The following is a 20618-nucleotide window of genomic DNA, read 5'->3' on the forward strand; positions in this document are numbered from 1 at the left end:
GTTTTGTGGTATTTTTTTATGATTTTATTTTTAATGAATCTCTATACACAATGTGCTGTTCAAACCCTAAGAGTCACATGCTCTACCAACTAAGCCAGCCAGGTGCCCCTTTTTTAACTGAACATTTAAAATATTTCTCTATTTCCAGCATTTTTAATATAAATTAATAATTATATTTGGGGATAAGAATAGAGTTTGTTAAAAATATAGAATTAAGATGTTTTCTTTCATTTTTTTCCTTAAATTGTAACCTTAAGTTTTCTGCCTCCATAAAGTAGTTCATTTATGTTTTATGTGTGTGTATTATATATTTTTCCAGCTTCATTTAGAATTCATAGTAATATAGTTTGCCTACATTTTTATAAGCCTTGATAAATATTTAGACAAATTCAGATTCAAATGATTATTTTAGATATTTTAATAATTGGGCTTTATGGTTAATATATACCTATCTTAGTTATAATCTGCATTTACTGAAAACTCTGCTACAATTAAAAGGAAAATGCTAACTTTAGCCTCTAAACATATTAACCACTATATACATAAGATCATATATATCAAAAACCTTTCCAGGGAACCTTGGCTCAGTTGGTTAAGTGTCTGCCTTCAGCTCAGGTCATGATCCCAGGGTCCTGGGATCGAGCCCCACATTGGGCTCCCTGCTCAGTTTCTCCCTCATCCTCTGCTGCTCCTCCTACTTGTTCTCTCTTTCTCTCTCAAATAAATAAATAAAATCTTTAAAGAAAAAAAAACACCTTATAATTGCCCACACTCTCATGCTATTCTTTCTCTTACACTTTGACTCTTCTCAGGAGCCTCCAGTGCCTTTCCATCTGCACCCTGTCACCTCCACACCATTATTCACTAATCACTCACATCACTGGTACAGCACTTACTACGTGCTATTAATATTAGTTGAAAAATGTGGATGTGACCCATATTCCTAAATAAATCTATGAAACATTTTTAAAGCAGTATAAAACCATGAAAAGCAAGAGTTATCAATGTATTTGCTTTTTCAAAGATTTTATTTATTTATTTGAAAGAACATAAGCAGGGAGGAGGGTCAAAGGGAGAAGGAGAAGCAGACCCCCACTGGTAAGAAGAGAGCCCAATGTGGGGCTCTATCCCAGGATCCTAGGATCATGACCTGAGCTAGGGGCAGACACTTAACCAACTAAGCCATCCAGGTGCCCCTATCAATTTATTTTATAAAATATAATTTGAAACACTTTTGCAAAACAAGTGTTAATCGGATTTTTAAATAATTTGTACCCATCTTATTCTGCAATTGAATTGATTCCTTAACTGTATTAAAATCTAACAATTGGAGGGGTGCGGGTAACTCATTTACTTGAGCTCCTGGTGGAATGCCCTTTTGGCTCAGGTCATGTTGTCAGGGTCCTGGGTTCAAGCCTCATATGGAGCTCAGTGCAGTCTGTTTGTCCCTCTCCCTTCCCATCTGTTTCTCCCCTAAGTTTGTGTGCTCGCTCTCGAATAAATAAATAAATAATTTTTTAATTAATTAATTTTAAAAATCTGACAATCAGGGATCCTGGGTGGCACAGCGGTTTGGCGCCTGCCTTTGGCCCAGGGCGCGATCCTGGAGACCCGGGATCGAGTCCCACATCGGGCTCCTGGTGCATGGAGCCTGCTTCTCCCTCTGCCTGTGTCTCTGCCTCTCTCTCTCTCTCTCTGTGTGACTATCATAAATAAATAAAAAAAATAAAATAAAATAAAAATCTGACAATTGGAAATTCTTTGTATACTATTTCTTCTGACATTATTCCTGACGAAGATTTAGTACGTTGTTGTTCTTGACATGAAAACATTATGAGTGGGGATCCCTGGGTGGCTCAGCAGTTTGGCACCTGCCTTCAGTCTGGGGCGTGATCCTGGAGTCCTGGGATCAGGTTCCACGTCCGGCTCCTTGCATGGAGCCTGTTCCCTCTGCCTGTGTCTCTGCCTCTCTCTCTCTCTCTCTGTGTGACTATCATAAATAATAAATAAATAAATAAATAAATAAATAAATAAATAAATAATAAATAAATAAATAAATAAATAAATAAAATTTAAAAAAAGAAAACATTATAAGTATTTGAACTATGCAATGATTATCACTTTACACAAATTCTTAAATCACAGAAACAGTTCACAACAAATTGCATTGAAGTGTAAAGCGACTAAAGAAAGTGAAAGTGGCCAGATTACCACCCAAATTTTTGTTCCATTCACGTATAAGTCATAAAACTTTTTCCAATTTTAGAACTTTGCAGTTATCTGTTATTCAGATATTGGTGAATTTACCAGTGTGTTACATATTTTCTGTGAAAAATTATATCCAAGCTTTCTGATATTTGTAGCTACAGGAAACAATTATATAATCTCAAAAAAGCAGATTGGGGGGATCCCTGGGTGGCTCAGCGGTTTAGTGCCTTTGGCCCAGGGCGCGATCCTGGATTCTCGGGATCGAGTCCCACATCGGGCTCCCTGCATGGAGCCTGCTTCTCCCTCTACCTGTGTCTCTGCCTCTCTCTCTCTCTCTTTCTCTCTCTGTGTGTGTCAATCATGAATTAAAAAAAAAAAAAAAAAAAAAACAGATTGGTACAACTGATTTCATACTGTGTCCTACTGGTTTCCGAGGAAAGAAAAAGTATAGGATACAAAGTAGGAATTATGAGACATAAAAATACAGGAAAGTTTCTTGCCTTCAGTTCAGAAACAGTTTTTCCATCCCATTTCAGACAGATGAGAGTATATTTCTGCCTTTAAAGACTTTTCTTTGGTGTTTCATTTTGTCTATTTAATAACCATTACTGATAAGAGTTTTCATACAGGCAATCTAATGCCTTATACATATCTGCCTGCTCTGATCTCAGCTTGTTCTGTTCCTTTAAGTGCAAATAATTCCTGTGATTATTATTTAATAGCCCTGTAGGATTTTTCAGATCCTAGAAATTTTTTCCCCAGGAGCCAAACTCTTCTGGTCCATGAGCTGCGAGTCTTATTTGAGAGCACTTTTTAAAATGAATATATTGAAATCATTTAAAAAGTGCCCTAGCAATTCAGAATTTAATGCCAAAATATTTCCTTGCTTTGAGTAATTTTGCCTTATATTTGGGATTGGGTTAGAAAGTACTTGGAAAGGAAATAGGTGACTTGACCTATTTTGGGCTTTAGTTAACAGTATTCAGTCATTTGCAATTTTCTTACTTAGCTGAATCAGTACTTAGGTTAGCTAACTGGTTCACCATCAGAAGAGTTAAGATCAGTTTAAAATTCCTCATGGTGTAAAAAAAACGAAAATACAGAGACACCTGGCTGGCTTAATCGGTAGAGCATGCAACTGTTGATCTTGGGGTCAAAGTCTAGCACCATATTGAAGGTAGAATTTACTTTTAAAAAAAGTCTAAAATATATAATTTTCAGATGAGTCTTTATAATAGACAATATGATGTAAGTAAGGGTGAAGAGCATAGGCTCAGCCTGGGTCTAAATCTATGAGACCCTGCACGGCCTGAGTTTCTTCATCTTTGAAATATAAGTAGTATTTGTATCACCATCTGAAAGTTGGTGTGAGAATTCAGTGAATTGTGCATGTAAATTACTTACAACTATACCTTACATGTAGTAAGCATAGTAACTTACTAGTAGCAGTGATAGAAGTTCTTAATTGTCCTCTTTTATCCTACTCAGTGGTAAGAGCAGTGCCTTGCACACAGGAAGCACTCAGCTATCCTCGTACTCAACTTGTTCACCTTCCTCTGGTTTCTCTCCCCATGAGCTTTCAGGGCAGAGGTAACAGCTAAATCCTAGCCATCTTCACCTTGGAATCTGTTAACTTCCATGTAACTTCCCCTCTACCAAATAAAGTATCTCAAAGTTCTGTAAAGGATACACAGATGTCCATAAAGTCTGGAATCATAGACATGGCTTTTTGGACACCTAATCTGTTGAAAGAACACAATAGTATCTATGTTTCAAGACTTTGTGGATACCCTGTAGAAATGGTTCTTCCAAAATTAAACCAAAAGGAAATGGAGCAGTCCCAAACATCTTCCCTTTCAGCCTTCCCCACTTGTGAGGAGAAGTGCCTTTTCATTTCTTCAAAGCTTTGAAGTACGAGAACTGCTGACACTAGAGATTGCCATAAAGATGGGGAGAGAAGGAGGGCTGCCACCAACAGTGATTGAGAAGGGGATTGGTGCTGACGAGTGATTTGGAAACTTTCAGATAAAACTGCTATCTACCTATAGATTTTAATACACAAGCTCAAGACCACAAATATAAGTAGATATTAGTACTTACTATTATTATTTTTTTTTTTTAGTTTCAGAAAGAAAAATGATTGCTAGGGCGCCTAGGTGGCTCAGTTGGTTAAACATCTGCCTTTGGTTCAGGTCATGATCTCAGGGTCCTGGGATCAAGCCCTGTGTCGGGCTCCCTGCTCAGCAGGGAGTCTGCTTCTCTCTTTCCCTCTACCACCACCCCCACTCTTGCTTGCTCGCTCTCTCAAATAAATAAATAAAATATTTTTAAAAAGAAAGAAAATGATTGCTATTAGTTATATTTAGAATTCTATTTTTGTATATTAGTAATTCAAAACCTTGAATAGAACTTCATATACAATGCTAACTAACATCTTTGGGAATATATATATACTCTCTAGACCTACTAAGGCAACCATTTTTGGGTATATAATCTGGAGATCCCCAATTATGTGAATTTGTAAACATAATTGATGTTGATCAAACCAAATGTTCTGGGTACCTGCGTGGCTTAGTTGGTTAAGTGTCTGCCTCCAACTGAGGTCATGATACCAGGGTCCTAGATCAAGACCCATGTCAGGCTCCCTGCTCAGTGGAGAATCTGCTTCTCCCTATCCCTCCATTGTTCCCCTTGCTTGTGCTCTCTGGTGCTCTCTCTCTCTCTCTCCCTCTCTGTCTCCCTCTTTCTCTCTCTGTCAAATAAATAAAAATAAAATCTTAAAAACAAACCAAATGTTCTTAGCCCTCAGGAGAACCACAAGATGAAGATGTGTTAATCAGAGAAGTGAATGGATTTCCATCCTTTACAAGGTCACCAGTAACTTCTTCAGAGAGACTACACCTAAATATACCTAAATCTGATAAAGTCCTCACAAATGGTACTGAGAAGAACTCCAGTCCCTGTCTGTTCAACGTGGATTACACCACCTCTGGGCCCAGGAGACCATGTTCTGGAACATCACATGGCCGAGGGCCCAAGAGCACGTTCTCAAATACCCATCGCTTTCAGTTAGTTATTTCAAAAGCGCCCAGTGGGGACCTTTTGGATAAACATTCTGAACTCTTTTCCAACAGACATTTGCCATTCACTCCACGCACTTTAAAAACAGAAGCAAAGTCTTTCCTGTCACATTATCGATATTACACACCTGCCAGAAGAAAAAAGGATTTTACAGATCAGCGGATGGAAGCTGAAACCCAGACTGAATTAAGCAGGTATGGCACATTTACAGCCAGTAGTAATTCCTTTAGAGTGTTATAGAATTTAATAATAATATTCCTTATTTGGGGACACCTGGGTGGCTCAGCAGTTGGGTGTCTGCCTCCAGTTTAGGGTGTAATCCCAGGATCCGGGATTGAGTCTCACATCGAGCTCCCTGTGAGGATCCTGCTTCTCACTCTGCCTATGTCTCGGCTTCTCTCTCTGGCTCTCATGAATAAATAAATAAAATCTTTAAAAAATAATAATATTTCTTATTTTTTATGTTACGTACCTAATGTGTCAGACTTAAGGTCTGGTAGTGCCCTTTTGAAGGAGATGAGATTAATGTGACTTTTCCTTTTGCATGTATCACTACAACTACTCAAGTCATTGTTGAAAAGTAGCTATTAAACTTGTCAAGCTCTCCTTATAAACAGGAATGATACATATTTTAATTTATTGTTTCAAACATGGTATATGCTTTTAAATATACTTTCAGAGAATCCATAAAATATGTCCTCAAACAACAATTGTGTAACTAGGTCCATAGATTCATGTTAAAAATGGCAAAACAGTGGACTCTCAAGAGAAGAAAACAACTGTTTGTCTGACTCTCCCTGGGTCTCCTTCCCACAAATAACCAACCCCACTCTCATGTAGCAACAGCTCCCCAGGAATAATTCAAGCAATTGGGATGGTTTCTGGAAATTAAGTATAATTTGCCTCAATAGTGTTTTCATATATGATAGTGCCTGGCACAACATTCAATAAAAGTTTGGCAAATGATGAAACAAGCAAATTTAATGAAGTGTTAACTGATTTATGATTGTTTTTTCTGATGTTACATAAACAACTATTTGCCTGGTCCTAGGTTTTAGTTATTTTTAGAAAGCAAAAAAAATACAATTTAGGAGTAGTATTCTTTTCTCTGGGTATAAGAGGTACAATAATATCAGATGAGTCTGCATACATTTAATCCCAAGAATTAAGGAATGGGGAAAAATGAGGAAAGCAAGTGTATCGTATCCTTTTCTGATTATATGTATGACGGCTTTTGAGGATAATAGTTCCCATTTCTCTTGTCCCATTCTAGCTAAAATCTAGCTGCTATTCAAAAAAAAGAAAAGCTATGTAATCCAAACCATATCTATTTCCTGATTATATAATTAGAAATTACACATTTTACAATAGACAGGTTTCATCTCTTATGTCTAAGAGGTTTTTTAAGACAGTAAACTTGTTATAGTGTTCGTATTTTGAAGGCTTGACAGTTATTCCTTTTAAAATGTTACAGCTTTAAATCTGATTTTGAGACAGTTGACACCAAGAACTTCACAGATTCAGAAGAGAACATAAAGCAGGTAATAAAAATGAGATCTCTTTGCCACATTAGAATTATAGCTGCTTTCACTTAATAAAATATGTATAGTTGTTTGGACTTGAATAATCTCTTGGTGACACTTCTTGCCTATGATGTAGCCAGTATAGAGACTACCTATTTACACATGGCTGTAGCTCTCTTTGAGTGGCCAGATGGATCCCACCCAATCTGGGAAATCATTTGTTGTTAGCATTTTTTTCTAGATGGTTGGCTGGCTCTATAGATGAATAAATGAATAAAATACATTAAATATTGCTTTCAAAAATGTAGACTTGCATCACTGAAGGAGCCAGAAAAGCTATACAGAAGTTATTTTAGTTTTATGCCTGTATTTTTTTTTAATTGCCACTGATTATATTATTGGAAATTATACATTGTATAAGAATAGATTTATATCATTCTCTTTTTTTTTTTAAGATTTTATTTATTTATTCATGGTAGACACAGAGAATGAGAGGCAGAAACACAGACAGGCACAGACATCAGGCTCCATGCAGGGAGCCTGATGTGAGACTCAATCCCGGGACTCTGGGATCATGCCCTGGGGCCAAAGGCAGACACTCAACTGCTGAGCCACCCAGGTGTCTCTGGATATCATTTTCTTAGATTTGCTTTTACTTTTTTCTAAACCATTAGGCTCTTTTTATATGGTGTTTATGTTTTGAATGTTTAACAGTCATTTCTTTTAAAATATTACAGCTTAAAGTCTGATTTTCACATAAGCTGATTCTTTTTATTTTGGGGATATCAATCATATACTTGTGTCCTAATTTAAATTTGTTTATAAAAACAGTTTGTCAATTAAAATGTCAAACATGGGGATGCTTGGGTGACCCATTCGGTTAAGCGTCTGCCTTGAGTTCAGGTTGTGATCCTGGGGTCCTGGGATCAAGCCCCACGGTCTGGCTGCCTAATAATCGGAGAGTCTGTTTGTCCCCCTCACTATCTCTCCCCCACCCCATTCATGTGCGCTCTCTCCTCTCCCTGTCTCATGGATAAATAAGATCATTTTTTTCAAAAGTGTTTAAAAAGTAAAATGTCAAACAGATTTCAGACATAAAAGAATAAAATTTAATCACACTGAACTTCTTTCTTCTCTTCTGAATAGGGATAGAGAACTGTAGGTTTCCCTCTCAGCCATTAATACCTGTTTGACAGGAGGCCCTGCCATTAATACCTGCTTGACACGGAGCCCAAGGACAAATCACATCCTATGAAAGCTGAATTTTCGCATCTAGAAAAACTATTTAACGTATAGTATTGGTAGAAAGCATAAAATGGTATAGGTAAAGTGCCTAGCCTGAGAAGGGCTCAGTAAATGATGGCTATGACTTGCTTGAGAGGAAAACTGTTAGCTGTGTAGATAACTAAATAAAATAAAGCAGAAGTCCATTTCCATGAAATTGTGCTCCAAATGCTTATCCATAACCCTGTGAGAAAATGGTGTGTCCCCTTACTCTGTAATCTGTACCACCAGCAGTCTACTTGGGGAAGTTAGTATTAAGTGCAATAGACCAAACTTTAACAGCACTGTGCATAAATTAGCATTGTAAAGATTAATCTAACAGTGCAAGCAAATACTTGGCACAGTATGCAGCACCAGTAAGGATTCCATAAAAGTAAGCTGCCGTTATTTTTGTTTGTTAATATTACTGATCATACTATCAGAGCTACCACTGCTTCTCCATATTTGATATATTGTGATTTGAAACAAATGGGCTATTTGAATTTCTGTTATATAATGGTACATTTTTAAATTCAGGGTTACTTAAAACTTACAAATTTTCTTCATTCTTTGTATAATTTATTTATGATGATTCCTTAATGGATTTAAAATATCCCTTATTAAAATATGAGAAATAAGTTGTTTTACGTTGCTTTAAATAAATTTAAGAAAAGTCCCTGAGGGGCACCTGGGTGGCTCAGTTGGCTAAAAGTTGGCGTCGAAACAAGTCGTGTTCTCAGGGTTCTGAGATTGAGTCCCACATCAGGCTCCCTGCTCAATGGGGGCCTGCTTCTCCCTCTGTGCCTTTCCCTCCTTTCCTCTTCCCCACCTCAAATAAATACAATCTTTAAAAAAAGAAGAAGAAAAGAAGAAGTCCTTGATTGGGTAGAAAATATATTCTGGAATAGCCTTTGTCGTAATAAGTCAGTCACTTTTATCTACGGGATATCTCCATTCTGTTTCCTTGACTTTTTTGAAGTTTGCTGTTTTACTTTATTTCTGCTTTCATAATGTATTTTTGAAGCAAAATAAAGATTTATTCTTCTCATTATATCTCCAGGCATCTAACTGTTTGACAGATGATACCAAAGGAAAAATAAATCCTTTACCCCTACAAGGGCATGACTTACCATGGGATGAGATCAAAGATGGCACTCTTCAGTGCTCCTCACCAAGGTAAACAGCTCACAGAAGTCCCTTCAACTGTCTAAACTGCTTTCCTGTCTAACAGACATATAATATTTGCAAGATAAGTTCTGTTTTTAATTACTTGCACTCTAATCTATTTCAGTGTTATACAAATTTAACAGCAATGTTAGGTTCACTAAGGAAATTTTATGAATTAGTACTCAATAAAAGTTTAAATGAATTCATTTTGCTAATTCATTAATAAAGAAAAGACATACTGGCTTATATTATTTGCCAATGGTATTCATATGGAAAAGGATTTTCCTGGGGCGCCTGAGTGGCTCAGTTCATTAAGTGTCCAACTCTTGATTTCATCTTGGGTTGTAATCTCAGGGTCATGAGATCAAGCCCTGCACTGGGCTCTGAGCTGGATATGGAGGCTGCTTAAGGCTTAATGTTCTCTCCCTCTCTACCTCTGCTCCCTGCCCCCTTGCACAAGTGTACACATTCTCTCTCTCAAAAACAAAGAAAGAAAAAGGATTTTCCTGAAGACAAATCCTTTAACAGTGATGCTAACTAGTTAGTTAATGTGGCAGAAATAATACTGTAAAACCTCATGATTTTAGGATTCATAATTCATGATTTTGAATATTCACCATGTGCTAGTGTTTTATCTGTCACTACTGTGTACTAGCACGGTTTTTAAAAACTATGCGTCATATTTAGTAAATATGGAATACTACACCTAGATAAAAATGAGAGGTTAGCAAAAATGCCTTTGGTAGTTACAGCTGTCAAATGTATTTCTATTGTCAGAGATTATATATGAGATGAAGAAGGTGGAAATAAAGGACTAGAGATTAAAAAGAGGGCAAGAAGGCAGCCTGGGTGGCTCAGTGGTTTAGTGCCTGCCTTCAGCCCAGGGCGTGATCCTGGAGGCCCTGAATCGAGTCCCACATCAGGCTCCCTGCATGGAGCCTACTTCTCCCTCTGCCTGTGTCTCTGCCTCTCTCCCTCTGTCTCTCATGAATAAATAAATAAATAAAATTTAAAAATAAATAAATAAAAATAAAAAGAGGGCAAGAATGAGGTGTCATAGAGCAGACCGGAAGGCACATATGTGATTCCCTCCGAGCCCAGGTCCTCCCTAAGGCCCTTCCCAGGGAGACAGCACCTGCTAAGGCTGTGGGCAGTTCATTGCCAACCTCTCTTGTCTTGAAATTCATGATGCTTCAGTACTCATAACAAGATTTATAAGCTAACTCTTGAGTCACTCTGCAATTAATACAAAGAATGGCCTTAAGAAAGGAATATATAGGAGGATCCCTGGGTGGCTCAGTGGTTTAGCGCCTGCCTGCCTTTGGCCCAGGGCGCGATCCTGGAGTCCAGGGATCGAGACCCACGTCGGGCTCCCGGCATGGAGCCTGCTTCTCCCTCCTCCTGTGTCTCCGCCTCTTTCTCTCTCTCTCTGTGTCTATCATGAATAAAAATAAATAGATAAATCTTAAAAAAAAAAAAAAAAAAAAAAAAAGAAAGAAAGCAAGCTTTGGAGAAATGCTTATTTAAAAAAAAGAAAGTAATATATATCTTTTCTAGTAGTTTGTCTAAAAGAAGTAAAGTAAAATATTTATAATTGAGAATACCTGAATACCTGAATAAAAAGATTGGAATTGTGACACCTGGGTGGCTCAGCAGTTGAGTGTCTGCTGTTGGCCCAGGGCATGATGCTGGAGTCCCGGGATCAAGTCCCACATTGGGCTTCCTTCCTGATGAAGCCGGCTTCTCCCTCTGCCTGTGTCTCTGCCTCTCTCTCTCTCTGTCTCTCATGAATAAATAAATAAAATATTTTAAAAGAAAAAGATTGGAATTAACTAATGACATAACTAAATGTTGACAAAATTTATCATAATAACCAGGCTTAAAACAGTTTTTCATAGGAAAATAATCTGTTTCCAGCATTATTTATATGCTAAGCTTAGTCAAAGTAAAAATTGTGTATACTAGGTAAGTGCTATAGTCCAGTTTGAAAAAGGATTGTGGGGCAGCCCCATTGGCTCAGTGGTTTAGCTCCACCCTTGGGCCAGGGCGTGATCCTGGAGACCTGAGATCAAGTCCCACGTTGGGCTCCCCACATGGAGCCTGCTTCTCCCTCTGCCTGTGTCTCTGCCTCTCTCTCTCTCTCTGTCTCTCATGAATAAATAAATTAAATCTTTAAAAAAAAAAAAAAAGGATTGTGAAAGTACCTGGTGGCTCAGTCAGTGAAGTATCTGACTCTTGATCTCAGCTCATGTCTTGTTCATAGGGTGGTGAGTTCAAGCCCTGCACTAGACATGGAGCTGAACGAACAAATGAATGAATGAAGTTAAATAGATAATTTCTGAATCTGTAATCAGAAGACTAGTTAAAAATATCTCTGTTATTTACTAACACACGACCTTGGCAAGTTACCCAACATTTCTGCCTCCTGGTGAACTCATCAGTTGGTGGGAAAAATAATACCTACCCAATATACCAGACAGGGTTATTCTGAATATTAGATTAGATCAGATCAGGGATAGGAGAGTACTTTTAAAATTCTAAAATATATTATTACTAATATATAACATTATTGAATACTTACTGCATGCCAGTCACTGTTATGTTCAAATATAATTTTCTCTTTCCAGGGCAGTATGTCAGTATTCCCTGCAGCTTCCTCCAGAGAGAAAAATCTACTCTGAGTAAGAGCTTTTTGACCTCTTTATTTTGCTTAGTGGAAATCAAGAATTAAGAATCACACAACTATTATTAAAGAAGTCAGGACTGAACATTAATTCCTCTTATAACTAGCTTTGGGGATCCCTGGGTGGCACAGCGGTTTGGCGCCTGCCTTTGGTCCAGGGCGCGATCCTGGAGACCCGGGATCGAATCCCACGTCGGGCTCCCGGTGCATGGAGCCTGCTTCTCCCTCTTCCTGTGTCTCTGCCTCTCTCTCTCTTTCTCTCTCTGTGACTATCATAAATAAATAAAACTTAAAAAAATAAAAATAAAAAAAAATAACTAGCTTTGGAGTTCAGTTATATAATATGCCCTAAATTTGAGAATGACCAGAATTTTCTGAAATAGCTGTCAATCACTTCATCTTTTTGTATCCAGGGGAAATTTGTCCCTAAGTTAATAATGCCTATTTTTTTTTTTTATGATTAGTACCCATAAAAATAAACAAGAATAACAAAAGTTGTAGAGAAATGCAGACTTTGGGTAGCTCAGGTTACCCTTCCTCGAGGTTTCCAACCTCACCAGTTCTTTACAGATAGCATACTTCTAGATTTTCATGTTGTTTAGTTAAGCTACACTTTTTCAGGGAATATTCACCTAATTTTTAGTTTCATTTATTCTCAAACTGGCTGCTTAAATATTAGAGGCTGAGAATCATTTTGAAACTAACTTTTTATATAACATTTTAATCTTCTATTATCTAATTTTCTTATTAACTCTTCCCCTTATATTTACATAGAGTAATTGAGTAGTTATGTGCTACTTACATTTTCTATCAATTCACTGATTTCAGCTAATTAAAATGAAATTTATAATAGTATTCAGTTTTCTTGTACTAGCTATTAAAATGTTATAAGATAAAGAAATGTGGGATGCCTAGGTGGGTCAACAGTTGAGCGCGTCTGCCTTTGGCTCAGGGCGTGATCCTGGGATCCTGGGATTGAGTCCCTCATCAGGCTCCCTACAGGGAGCCTGCTTCTCCCTCTGCCTGTGTTTCTGCCTATGTGTGTCTCTCATGAATAAAAAAATGAAATCTTAAAAAAAAGGGGGGGGGTGATCAAGGAAATGTACCCACATAATTAAAAATTGTCACTATATTTATATACACAAATTTCCCTACTAGCATATTTTTTCTCCTCTCTATACATTTTGAGAAAAAAAGAATAATTTTTTCTTCTCAATAAATTCCGCAACCTTCCAACCAGATGCTCTTCTAGGAGCAGAAGACAATTTCATAGTTGAAGTTCTTGCTTCTCTGGATTAGTTTCCTTTTTCCCCCTCCTATAAGTGCTGTCTGTGCACAGGACTCACACCTCTGCTGCTGGACACAGTCAAGAATCAGAGGACCTGTAAAATGTCAAGAACACCCCCCCCCCCCCAGTGGTTCACATTTGATTGCCCTTTTGCCCTTGGTTGCTCTGTTTTGTGGTTTGTTTGTTTTGTGTGTGTGTGTGTTTTATTGTTTTTGTTTGTGTGTATTTTTTTATTGGAGTTCGATTTGCCAACATATAGCATAACATCCACTTTGCTGTTTTAATTCTGGCTTTTCTGTTAACGGTAGATGAATGCTGTATACATCTATGAAATTTTACTTGATTAGGGAATATTTTCTCATCTTTAAATAAATGTATCTTTGCATAATTTAAGAAGTTAGACATGTTTGTTTTATACAGTCCTCCTAATGTAAGATAGTGATATATTTGTCTTATTAGAGGTAGATATTTCTAAGTAGGTACTCGTGTTTCCTATAGTTTTCAGAGTAAGTAGGAAATAATTTCTATGCTGTGTACTGCTTTGTTTTCACAGTGAAGAAGAACTGTTGTATCTGAGTTTCATTGAAGATGTAACAGATGAAATTTTGAAACTTGGCTTATTTTCAAACAGGTTAGATTATTTAAATTATATTATGGTGTTTGAACAGTACATTAAATACTCTATTCTTAAAAAAATACTCTTTTCTTTTCATGTTAATCTCTAACATGTATCAGGAAATGAAAAATTACATTGCTTTCCGAGGGGGGCTTTTTTTTATTTTAAAGATACTTGAGAGAGAGAGAGCATGCACAAACGGGGAGGAGCAGAGGAAGAAGGATAGGCAAACTCCTCAGGGAGTGCAGAGCCCAATGCGGGGCTCAGTCTCACAACCCTGAGATTATGAGCTGAGCCAAAATCCAGAGTCAGGCACTTAACCAACTGAGACACCCAGGTGCCTCTTCAGGGGACATATTCTTATAATTGATAACAATTTGTAAGGAATGTTTAATTCATACCATATAAGGCAAGTTCACAGTTTGAGGGAATTTCAGAAGAGAATAGAGATTTTACTCATTTAAATACTGTTACTTCTCTTCTATGCAGAGAACAGATTGGTGGTTACCAGTTGTGGGGGAAAATGGGTAACAGTAGTCAAAAGGTAAAACTCCCAGTTATAAAATAAATAAGTCATGGGGATAATGTACAGCCTGGCGACTATAGTTAATAGTACTGTGTTGCATATCTGAAAGTTGTGAGAGAGTAGATCTTTAAAGTGCTCATCACAAGAAAAAAAAATTCTATAACTGTGTGATGGATGTTAACTAGATTTATTTTAGTGATTATTTTACAATCTAAAATACTGAATCATGTTGTATGCCTTGCATTGATATAATGTATGTCAGTTATACCTTTTTAAATTTAAAAAATTCATTACGGGGGACGCCTGGGTGACTTAGCGGTTGAGCATCTGCCTTCAGCCCAGAGCGTGATCCTGGAGTCCCGGGATCGAGTCCCACATCAGGCTCCCTGCCTGGAGCCTGCTTCTCCCTCTGCCTGTGTCTGCCTCTGTGTGTCTGTGTCTCTCATGAATAAATAAATGAAATCTTTAAAAAAAAAATTTATCACGAGGTGCCTGGGTGGCACGGTCATTTGAGCATCTGACTTTTGGTTCCAGTTCAGGTTGTGATCTCAGGGTCATGGTATCAAGCGCCATGTCAGGCTCCCCACTTGGCATGGAGTCTACTTGAGAGTCTCTTTGCTCCTCCTGGTTGTACGCTGTCTCTGTCAAAATAAATCTTTAAAAAAAAAAAAAAACTATCACAAAAAAAAAGTGATACTCATACTTGAAAGAGGTAAAATTGTCTTTATTTACAAACATTGTCATCCATGTAAAAAACCCAATCTACAAAAAAAAACAAATTATAACTACAAAACACACATTATATCTTAGTTAATATAGACTAGTGAACTAAATTTTTGCTTATTTATAATGAGTATAGAGTTTCAAATTTGCAAGATGAAAAAGTTCTGTTGATCTGTTTCACAACAATGTGAATATATTTAACACTACTGAACTATACACTTAAAAATGGTTAAATGGTAAATTTTATATTATGTGGGTTTTTTTACCATCACAACAAAATATTAAGATTCCAACTGCAGGGGATCCCTGCATGGCTCAGTGGTTTAGCACCTGCCTTCGCCCTAAAGCATGATCCTCAAGTCCCAAGATCAAGTCCCGCATCAGGCTCCCTACATGGAGCCTGCTTCTCCCTCTGCCTGTGTCTCTGCCTCTCTCTCTGTCTCTCATGAATAAATAAATAAAATCTTAAAAAAAAAAATCCAACTGTAAATCAAAAAAATAAAGCACAGGTTGGAAGCAAAAATAAAAAACATTTGCACAGAACATGTTTATTGTAGAAAAAACCTTAAATTTTTCTTTTAGATTTTAAGGCTGTGTATTGCAGCATTTGTTATAAAAGCCCCAAAAAATGGAACCAACCCATATATTGAATAGTAATGGTTTGGTGGTTGCATAAATTGTTGAATATTTATAAGAGCAAGTTCTGTCCAGGGATTTAAAATGATATTTTAGAAGTGAATTTATTTATGCAGAAAAATGTTCAAAATATGTGGTTGATGAGAGAAAACAAAATAGGTACCCAAATAGTATGTATTGTTTATAAAAGGTAGAATTCAAATTTCTTGGGCTTTTAAAAATTGCTAGCAGCTGGGTGGCTCAGCTGGTTAAGTGTCCAACTCTTGGTTTCAGCTCAGGTCATGATCTCACACGTCCTGAAATTGAGTCCTGTGTCGGGCTCCCTGCTCAGCAGGAAATCTGCTCTAGATTCTCTCTCTCCCTCTACTTCTGCCCCTGCCCCCACTGTGTGCATGCTCTCTCACTCTCTCTAAAATAAATAATCTTAAAAAAATGCTAAGTAATACAGAACTACTAAATCTAAGATTGGCATACTTCATTGATAAAAAATTGTTAACAAAGGCATTGCTAAAATTCGTGTAATAACAAGACAAGCATAGTGTAGTTGAAAAAATACTTTGGAGCCAGACATGTCTGGGTTAAATTTCCTTCGTGGCTTGTAACCTTAGAGGAGAGGAAATCATCATCTTAGATAATTTTCTCATCTTTAAAATGATCTTCATGATACCTTTCTCTCCCAGTATAGGTCATGATTAGAGGTATAATGATTGTCAAGCACAAATGTCTAGTGGTACCTAATTAGTGATAGTTTCTAGGTTATTGTGTGGATTTACCACCAGTGGAATTTTTTTCAATTATAATTCAGGAAGCATTGTAAAATAACTCTTTATAAGAGAATTTTCTTCAGGGTTTGGTTTGAAGGGTTTGTGTATGTGAAAGAGAAGAAGGGTGGGGGCTTTTGGTGTTTGCATATGTGTGTGAGAGAAAAAAAGAATACTTTTGGTGTGTGGAAGGGGTATTGTTGGATCTCATTTAAAATATTTTCACAGAAATGTAAGTGGTATGTTATCTTTCAGAAACAATGGCATCTGTTCAATATAACTTAAACAAAAACAAAAGCCATACTAGCTTCCAAATTGCAGAACTTGACAGAACAGGGAAGGATTAGTGTTTAGCTTTGGAAAGAAAAAACAGAACCTAAAAAATATTTTCCAGCCTTTAGTAGTCTTGTTATTTATTGTATGGCTATTTTGTATTTAGTTGGTTTTCTGATTTTGAGACATTTAACATTTCTATTTATTATTTTTAGGTTTTTAGAACGACTGTTTGAGCGACATATAAAACAAAATAAACATCATTTGGAGGAGGTTTGTCTTTCTTTAGACATTCATTAGAAAAATTCTAGTATGGAAAGAATCTTAAAGTTTTTCCATAGCCTCAAAGAACAGCAAGGGCTATTTTTCCCTTGTACCTTTTGTGTGTAGGGGTGGGGTGGAGGGAGGGGAATGTGGGTGAAAGAAGCATTAATCCTGCTGAGTTGAGCAGCACTGCAGACAAAAGTAATTCAGTTTGTCTCATTTAATTAATGTAATTATTCTTAATCCTAGGGGAAAATGCGCCACCTGCTGCATATCCTGAAGGTGGACTTGGGCTGCACATCCAGAGAAAACTCAGTAAAGCTGGATGATCTTGATATGCTGGATTTACATGATTTTGAACAGGCTGAGAATTCAAAAGAAAATGAATTTAGAAATAAACACGACACCGCAATTCAACAGGAACGTCAAGAATACCAAAAAGCTTTGGATATGTTATTGTCTATACCAAAGGATGAGAATGAGAGACTCTCTTCACCAAATGAATTTTTCTTACCCGTCTATAAATCAAAGTATTCAGAAGGGGTCATAATTCAGCAAGTGAATGATGAAACAAATCTTGGACCTTCTTCCTGGGATGAAAAAAATCCAAGTGTCTCAGACAGCTTAACAGACCAAGAGACCTCTGTGAACGTCATTGAAGGGGACAGTGACAGTGAAAAGGTGGAGCCTTCGAATGAATTATGTTGTCTTAGCACAGAACTCTCCCCAGCTCTTCAGTTTCACAGTGTTCAAGGTGACAACAGTCATAACATGGAAGGACCAACTCTTAAAATCATGGAAATGAGCATTGAGGACTGACCTTAGGATGTTTGATCTTCATCAATAAATATCCTAAATGGCCAGTAATTCAATATTCCTTTTCCTCTATTTTATTCTTTTATATATTAGGATTTCTGTATTTGCTTTCTATGCTCTCTAATAAATTAGCAGCTTAAAACTACACACATGTATTATTTATCCCACAATTTCTGTGGCTCAGGAGTCTAGGCACAACTTAAATGTGTCTGCTCTGGATCTCTCAAGGCCATAATCCAGGTGTTATTTGGGGCTATGGTCTCATCTGGAGGCTTGATTGGGACAAGAATCTGCTTCCAAACTCTCTTCAGGTTGTTGGAAGAATTCCTTTCCCTGTAGCTGTGACTCTGAGGGCTTCAATTTTTTGCTGGCCATTGGCCACTGGCTGCCCTCAGCTTCTAGAGGCTGCCCTCTCTTCCCTATCACTTGGCCCTCTCTGTAAGCAGCCACAATGTGGCGGCTTGCTTCTTTAAGGCTAGTGAGATGAAGCCCCATATAATATAACGTGATCACGGGAACGACTCTCCATCACCTTTGCCACCTTCTTTCAGTTAGAAGCAAGTCACAGGTCCTGCCCACAATTAAGGAGCAGAGATACCATACAAGGGTACAAATATTAGAGAATCACTGGGGTCCCCCTAGGATCTGTTGGACACAGTTTCTAAAGTTGCTTTTCAGGGAGACATATTTTACCCAGACATAAGTGATTCTGTATGCAATGGGAAATGGTTTATGATCGGGCATGGATCTTGAAACATTAAGCCTTGTCTGTAGTATCTTTAACTTCTTTCTTGCTTTCCTGCAATATCTGAAGCTCCAAGGCGTTTCTAGTTATTAGTAAGCTAGGGCAGTATGTCAGCTCTCTGAGAAATTGTCCCTTCCTAATGAGGGCAAACATTCTGTCAAGGCAGTTTGATACCCTCCTCTTGCCCTTGTAGTCATGAGTGGAATCTTTACTATTAGGATATGCCTCAGAACACTCTATTCATACTTTTTCAACTGCTTACAATAATGTAATTGAATAATTGAGTCCCAGTTTCATGCCTAGGAACTATGAAGCATAAAAAGATGAAACAAAATAATGATAATCCAGATGTTCTAGAAACATAGCACTGGCCCCCAAATATCCCAGTGATTTCTGGTAGTATATGGGTGACGGATCTATCTCACTACTGGGAAGCTTACTGTCACCACTGTTTAGGATTCAGGCTCAGGAGCAACCTGCAAAGCACAATATGGTAGGCTGGGCACCCAAGCCACTTCTCCCCCGATGTCTTACACCCCAAGTCACCCCGCTACAGCCCTTCCTCAGACCCATCTACCCCTCAGCTCCCACCTGTGGAATTCTTCCCCTGAACTTTCTGAACAACCCCTCCCTTCTCCATGTTACAATCCTCTTCAATCTCCTAAAATATCCTCCACCCTACACTTGGCTCCCAGCCTGGGTCTCCCCATCAGCCATCCTTCACCCGTCTCTTCTTGGGCTCCATCCTTCTCTTGTCGTATCCTCACTGGCCCACAAACCCCTCACCGCATTAGCCATACTGCTGCCTCAGACTCACTGCACTGGCTCAGAGTTTGCTCTTTCCTGGAGCTGCCAACTTGCCTAAGGCATTCTCAGTACCTGGCCTCCCGCTGGTTCTCAGCCGATGGGCCCTGCCCCAGAGCTGCTGCTGCCTGCCTGCTTTGCCATGTCTGGTGTTCTCCAATCTCTAACTCTGGCCACAGCTTTTGGCATGTCTAGGACCATGACCCATCCTGATTTTTTACCTTTTAAGAGTATTTTGTTGTTGCTGTCCTCAGGTTTCCTTTTAAAATTCAAGCTAAGAAAGATGTGTTGGAGAACATGAGAGACTCCTAACTGGGAAACAAACTAGGGGTGGGGGAAGGGGAGGTGGGCGGGGGGTGGGGGCGACTGGGTGACGGGCACTGAGGGGGACACTTGATGGGATGAGCACTGGGTATTATTCTAAATGTTGGCAAATTGAACACCAATAAAAAAAATGTGTTGGTTTAAAGAAATATCAAAAGTGGTTCTTAGTTATAGCAAAAGTACAAAGGTGGGGAGTGAGTGTGAAACACTGGCTTAGGGTTTTCCAGCAGCATCTTAGTTTCTCCCTCTCTTACCTCCTCCCTCAAGCCCCCCTGCACACTGCTCCCCAGAGGTGTGATTTGTCAGCCTTCGAGACACACTGCCTGGCTTTGATCCTTGGGAGCTGTGTCCTTAAGCTGGGTTACCCCGCCTGTGTGGGCAGCCTCGGTCTGAGTGCAGGTAGTTTCCAGAGCCTTCGTCGCTGTAAGAACTAAATAGGTCACGTGAGAATGAAATAGTCACAGCTGCTATGCTTCCAAAACAGGTCACATTACCCTCCCCTCGAAAACAAAAATCTTGGGACACCTGGGTTGCTCAGCGGTTGAGCGTCTGCCTCTGGCTCTGGACCAGGATCGAGTCCCACGTCAGGCTCCCTGCACAGAGCCTGCTTCTCCCTCTGCCTGTGTCCCTGCCTTTCTCTGTGCCTCTCATGAATAAATAAATAAAACCTTAAAAAACAACAACAAAGACTCTTTAAAAAAAAAAAAAAACTAGGATCCCTGGGTGCCTCAGCGGTTGGTTCCTGCCTTCGGGCCAGGGCATGATCTTGGAGACCCGGGATCGAGTCCCACGTCAAGCTCCCTCCATGGAGCCTGCTTCTCCCTCTGCCTGTGTCTCTGCCTCTCTCTGTGTGTCTCTCATGAATAAATAAATAAAATCCTTTAAAAATAATAAAATCTTTTTAAAAAATAAAAGCA

The 20618-nt window shown here is 38.4% G+C and overlaps 1 protein-coding gene across 4 annotated transcripts in view; it reads left to right on the top strand.

The window, feature by feature from the left end:
- The window catches only part of SPATA7 (spermatogenesis associated 7), a 39033-nt gene extending 21060 nt beyond the window's left edge, over positions 1–17973 (top strand). For all 4 annotated transcript variants that reach the window (XM_025442877.3, XM_025442878.3, XM_025442879.3 and 1 more), the window contains 7 exons: positions 5011–5483; positions 6764–6830; positions 9136–9251; positions 11870–11923; positions 13767–13844; positions 16964–17021; positions 17262–17973. In XM_025442877.3, coding sequence (XP_025298662.3) covers positions 5011–5483; positions 6764–6830; positions 9136–9251; positions 11870–11923; positions 13767–13844; positions 16964–17021; positions 17262–17831 — 1416 coding nt within the window. In that variant the 3' untranslated portion in view covers positions 17832–17973. The remainder of the gene's footprint in view (positions 1–5010; positions 5484–6763; positions 6831–9135; positions 9252–11869; positions 11924–13766; positions 13845–16963; positions 17022–17261) is intronic.
- The last annotated feature ends 2645 nt before the right edge of the window (positions 17974–20618 follow it).

This window comes from Canis lupus, chromosome 8, assembly GCF_003254725.2.
Source record: "Canis lupus dingo isolate Sandy chromosome 8, ASM325472v2, whole genome shotgun sequence".
Lineage (NCBI taxonomy): Eukaryota > Metazoa > Chordata > Mammalia > Carnivora > Canidae > Canis > Canis lupus.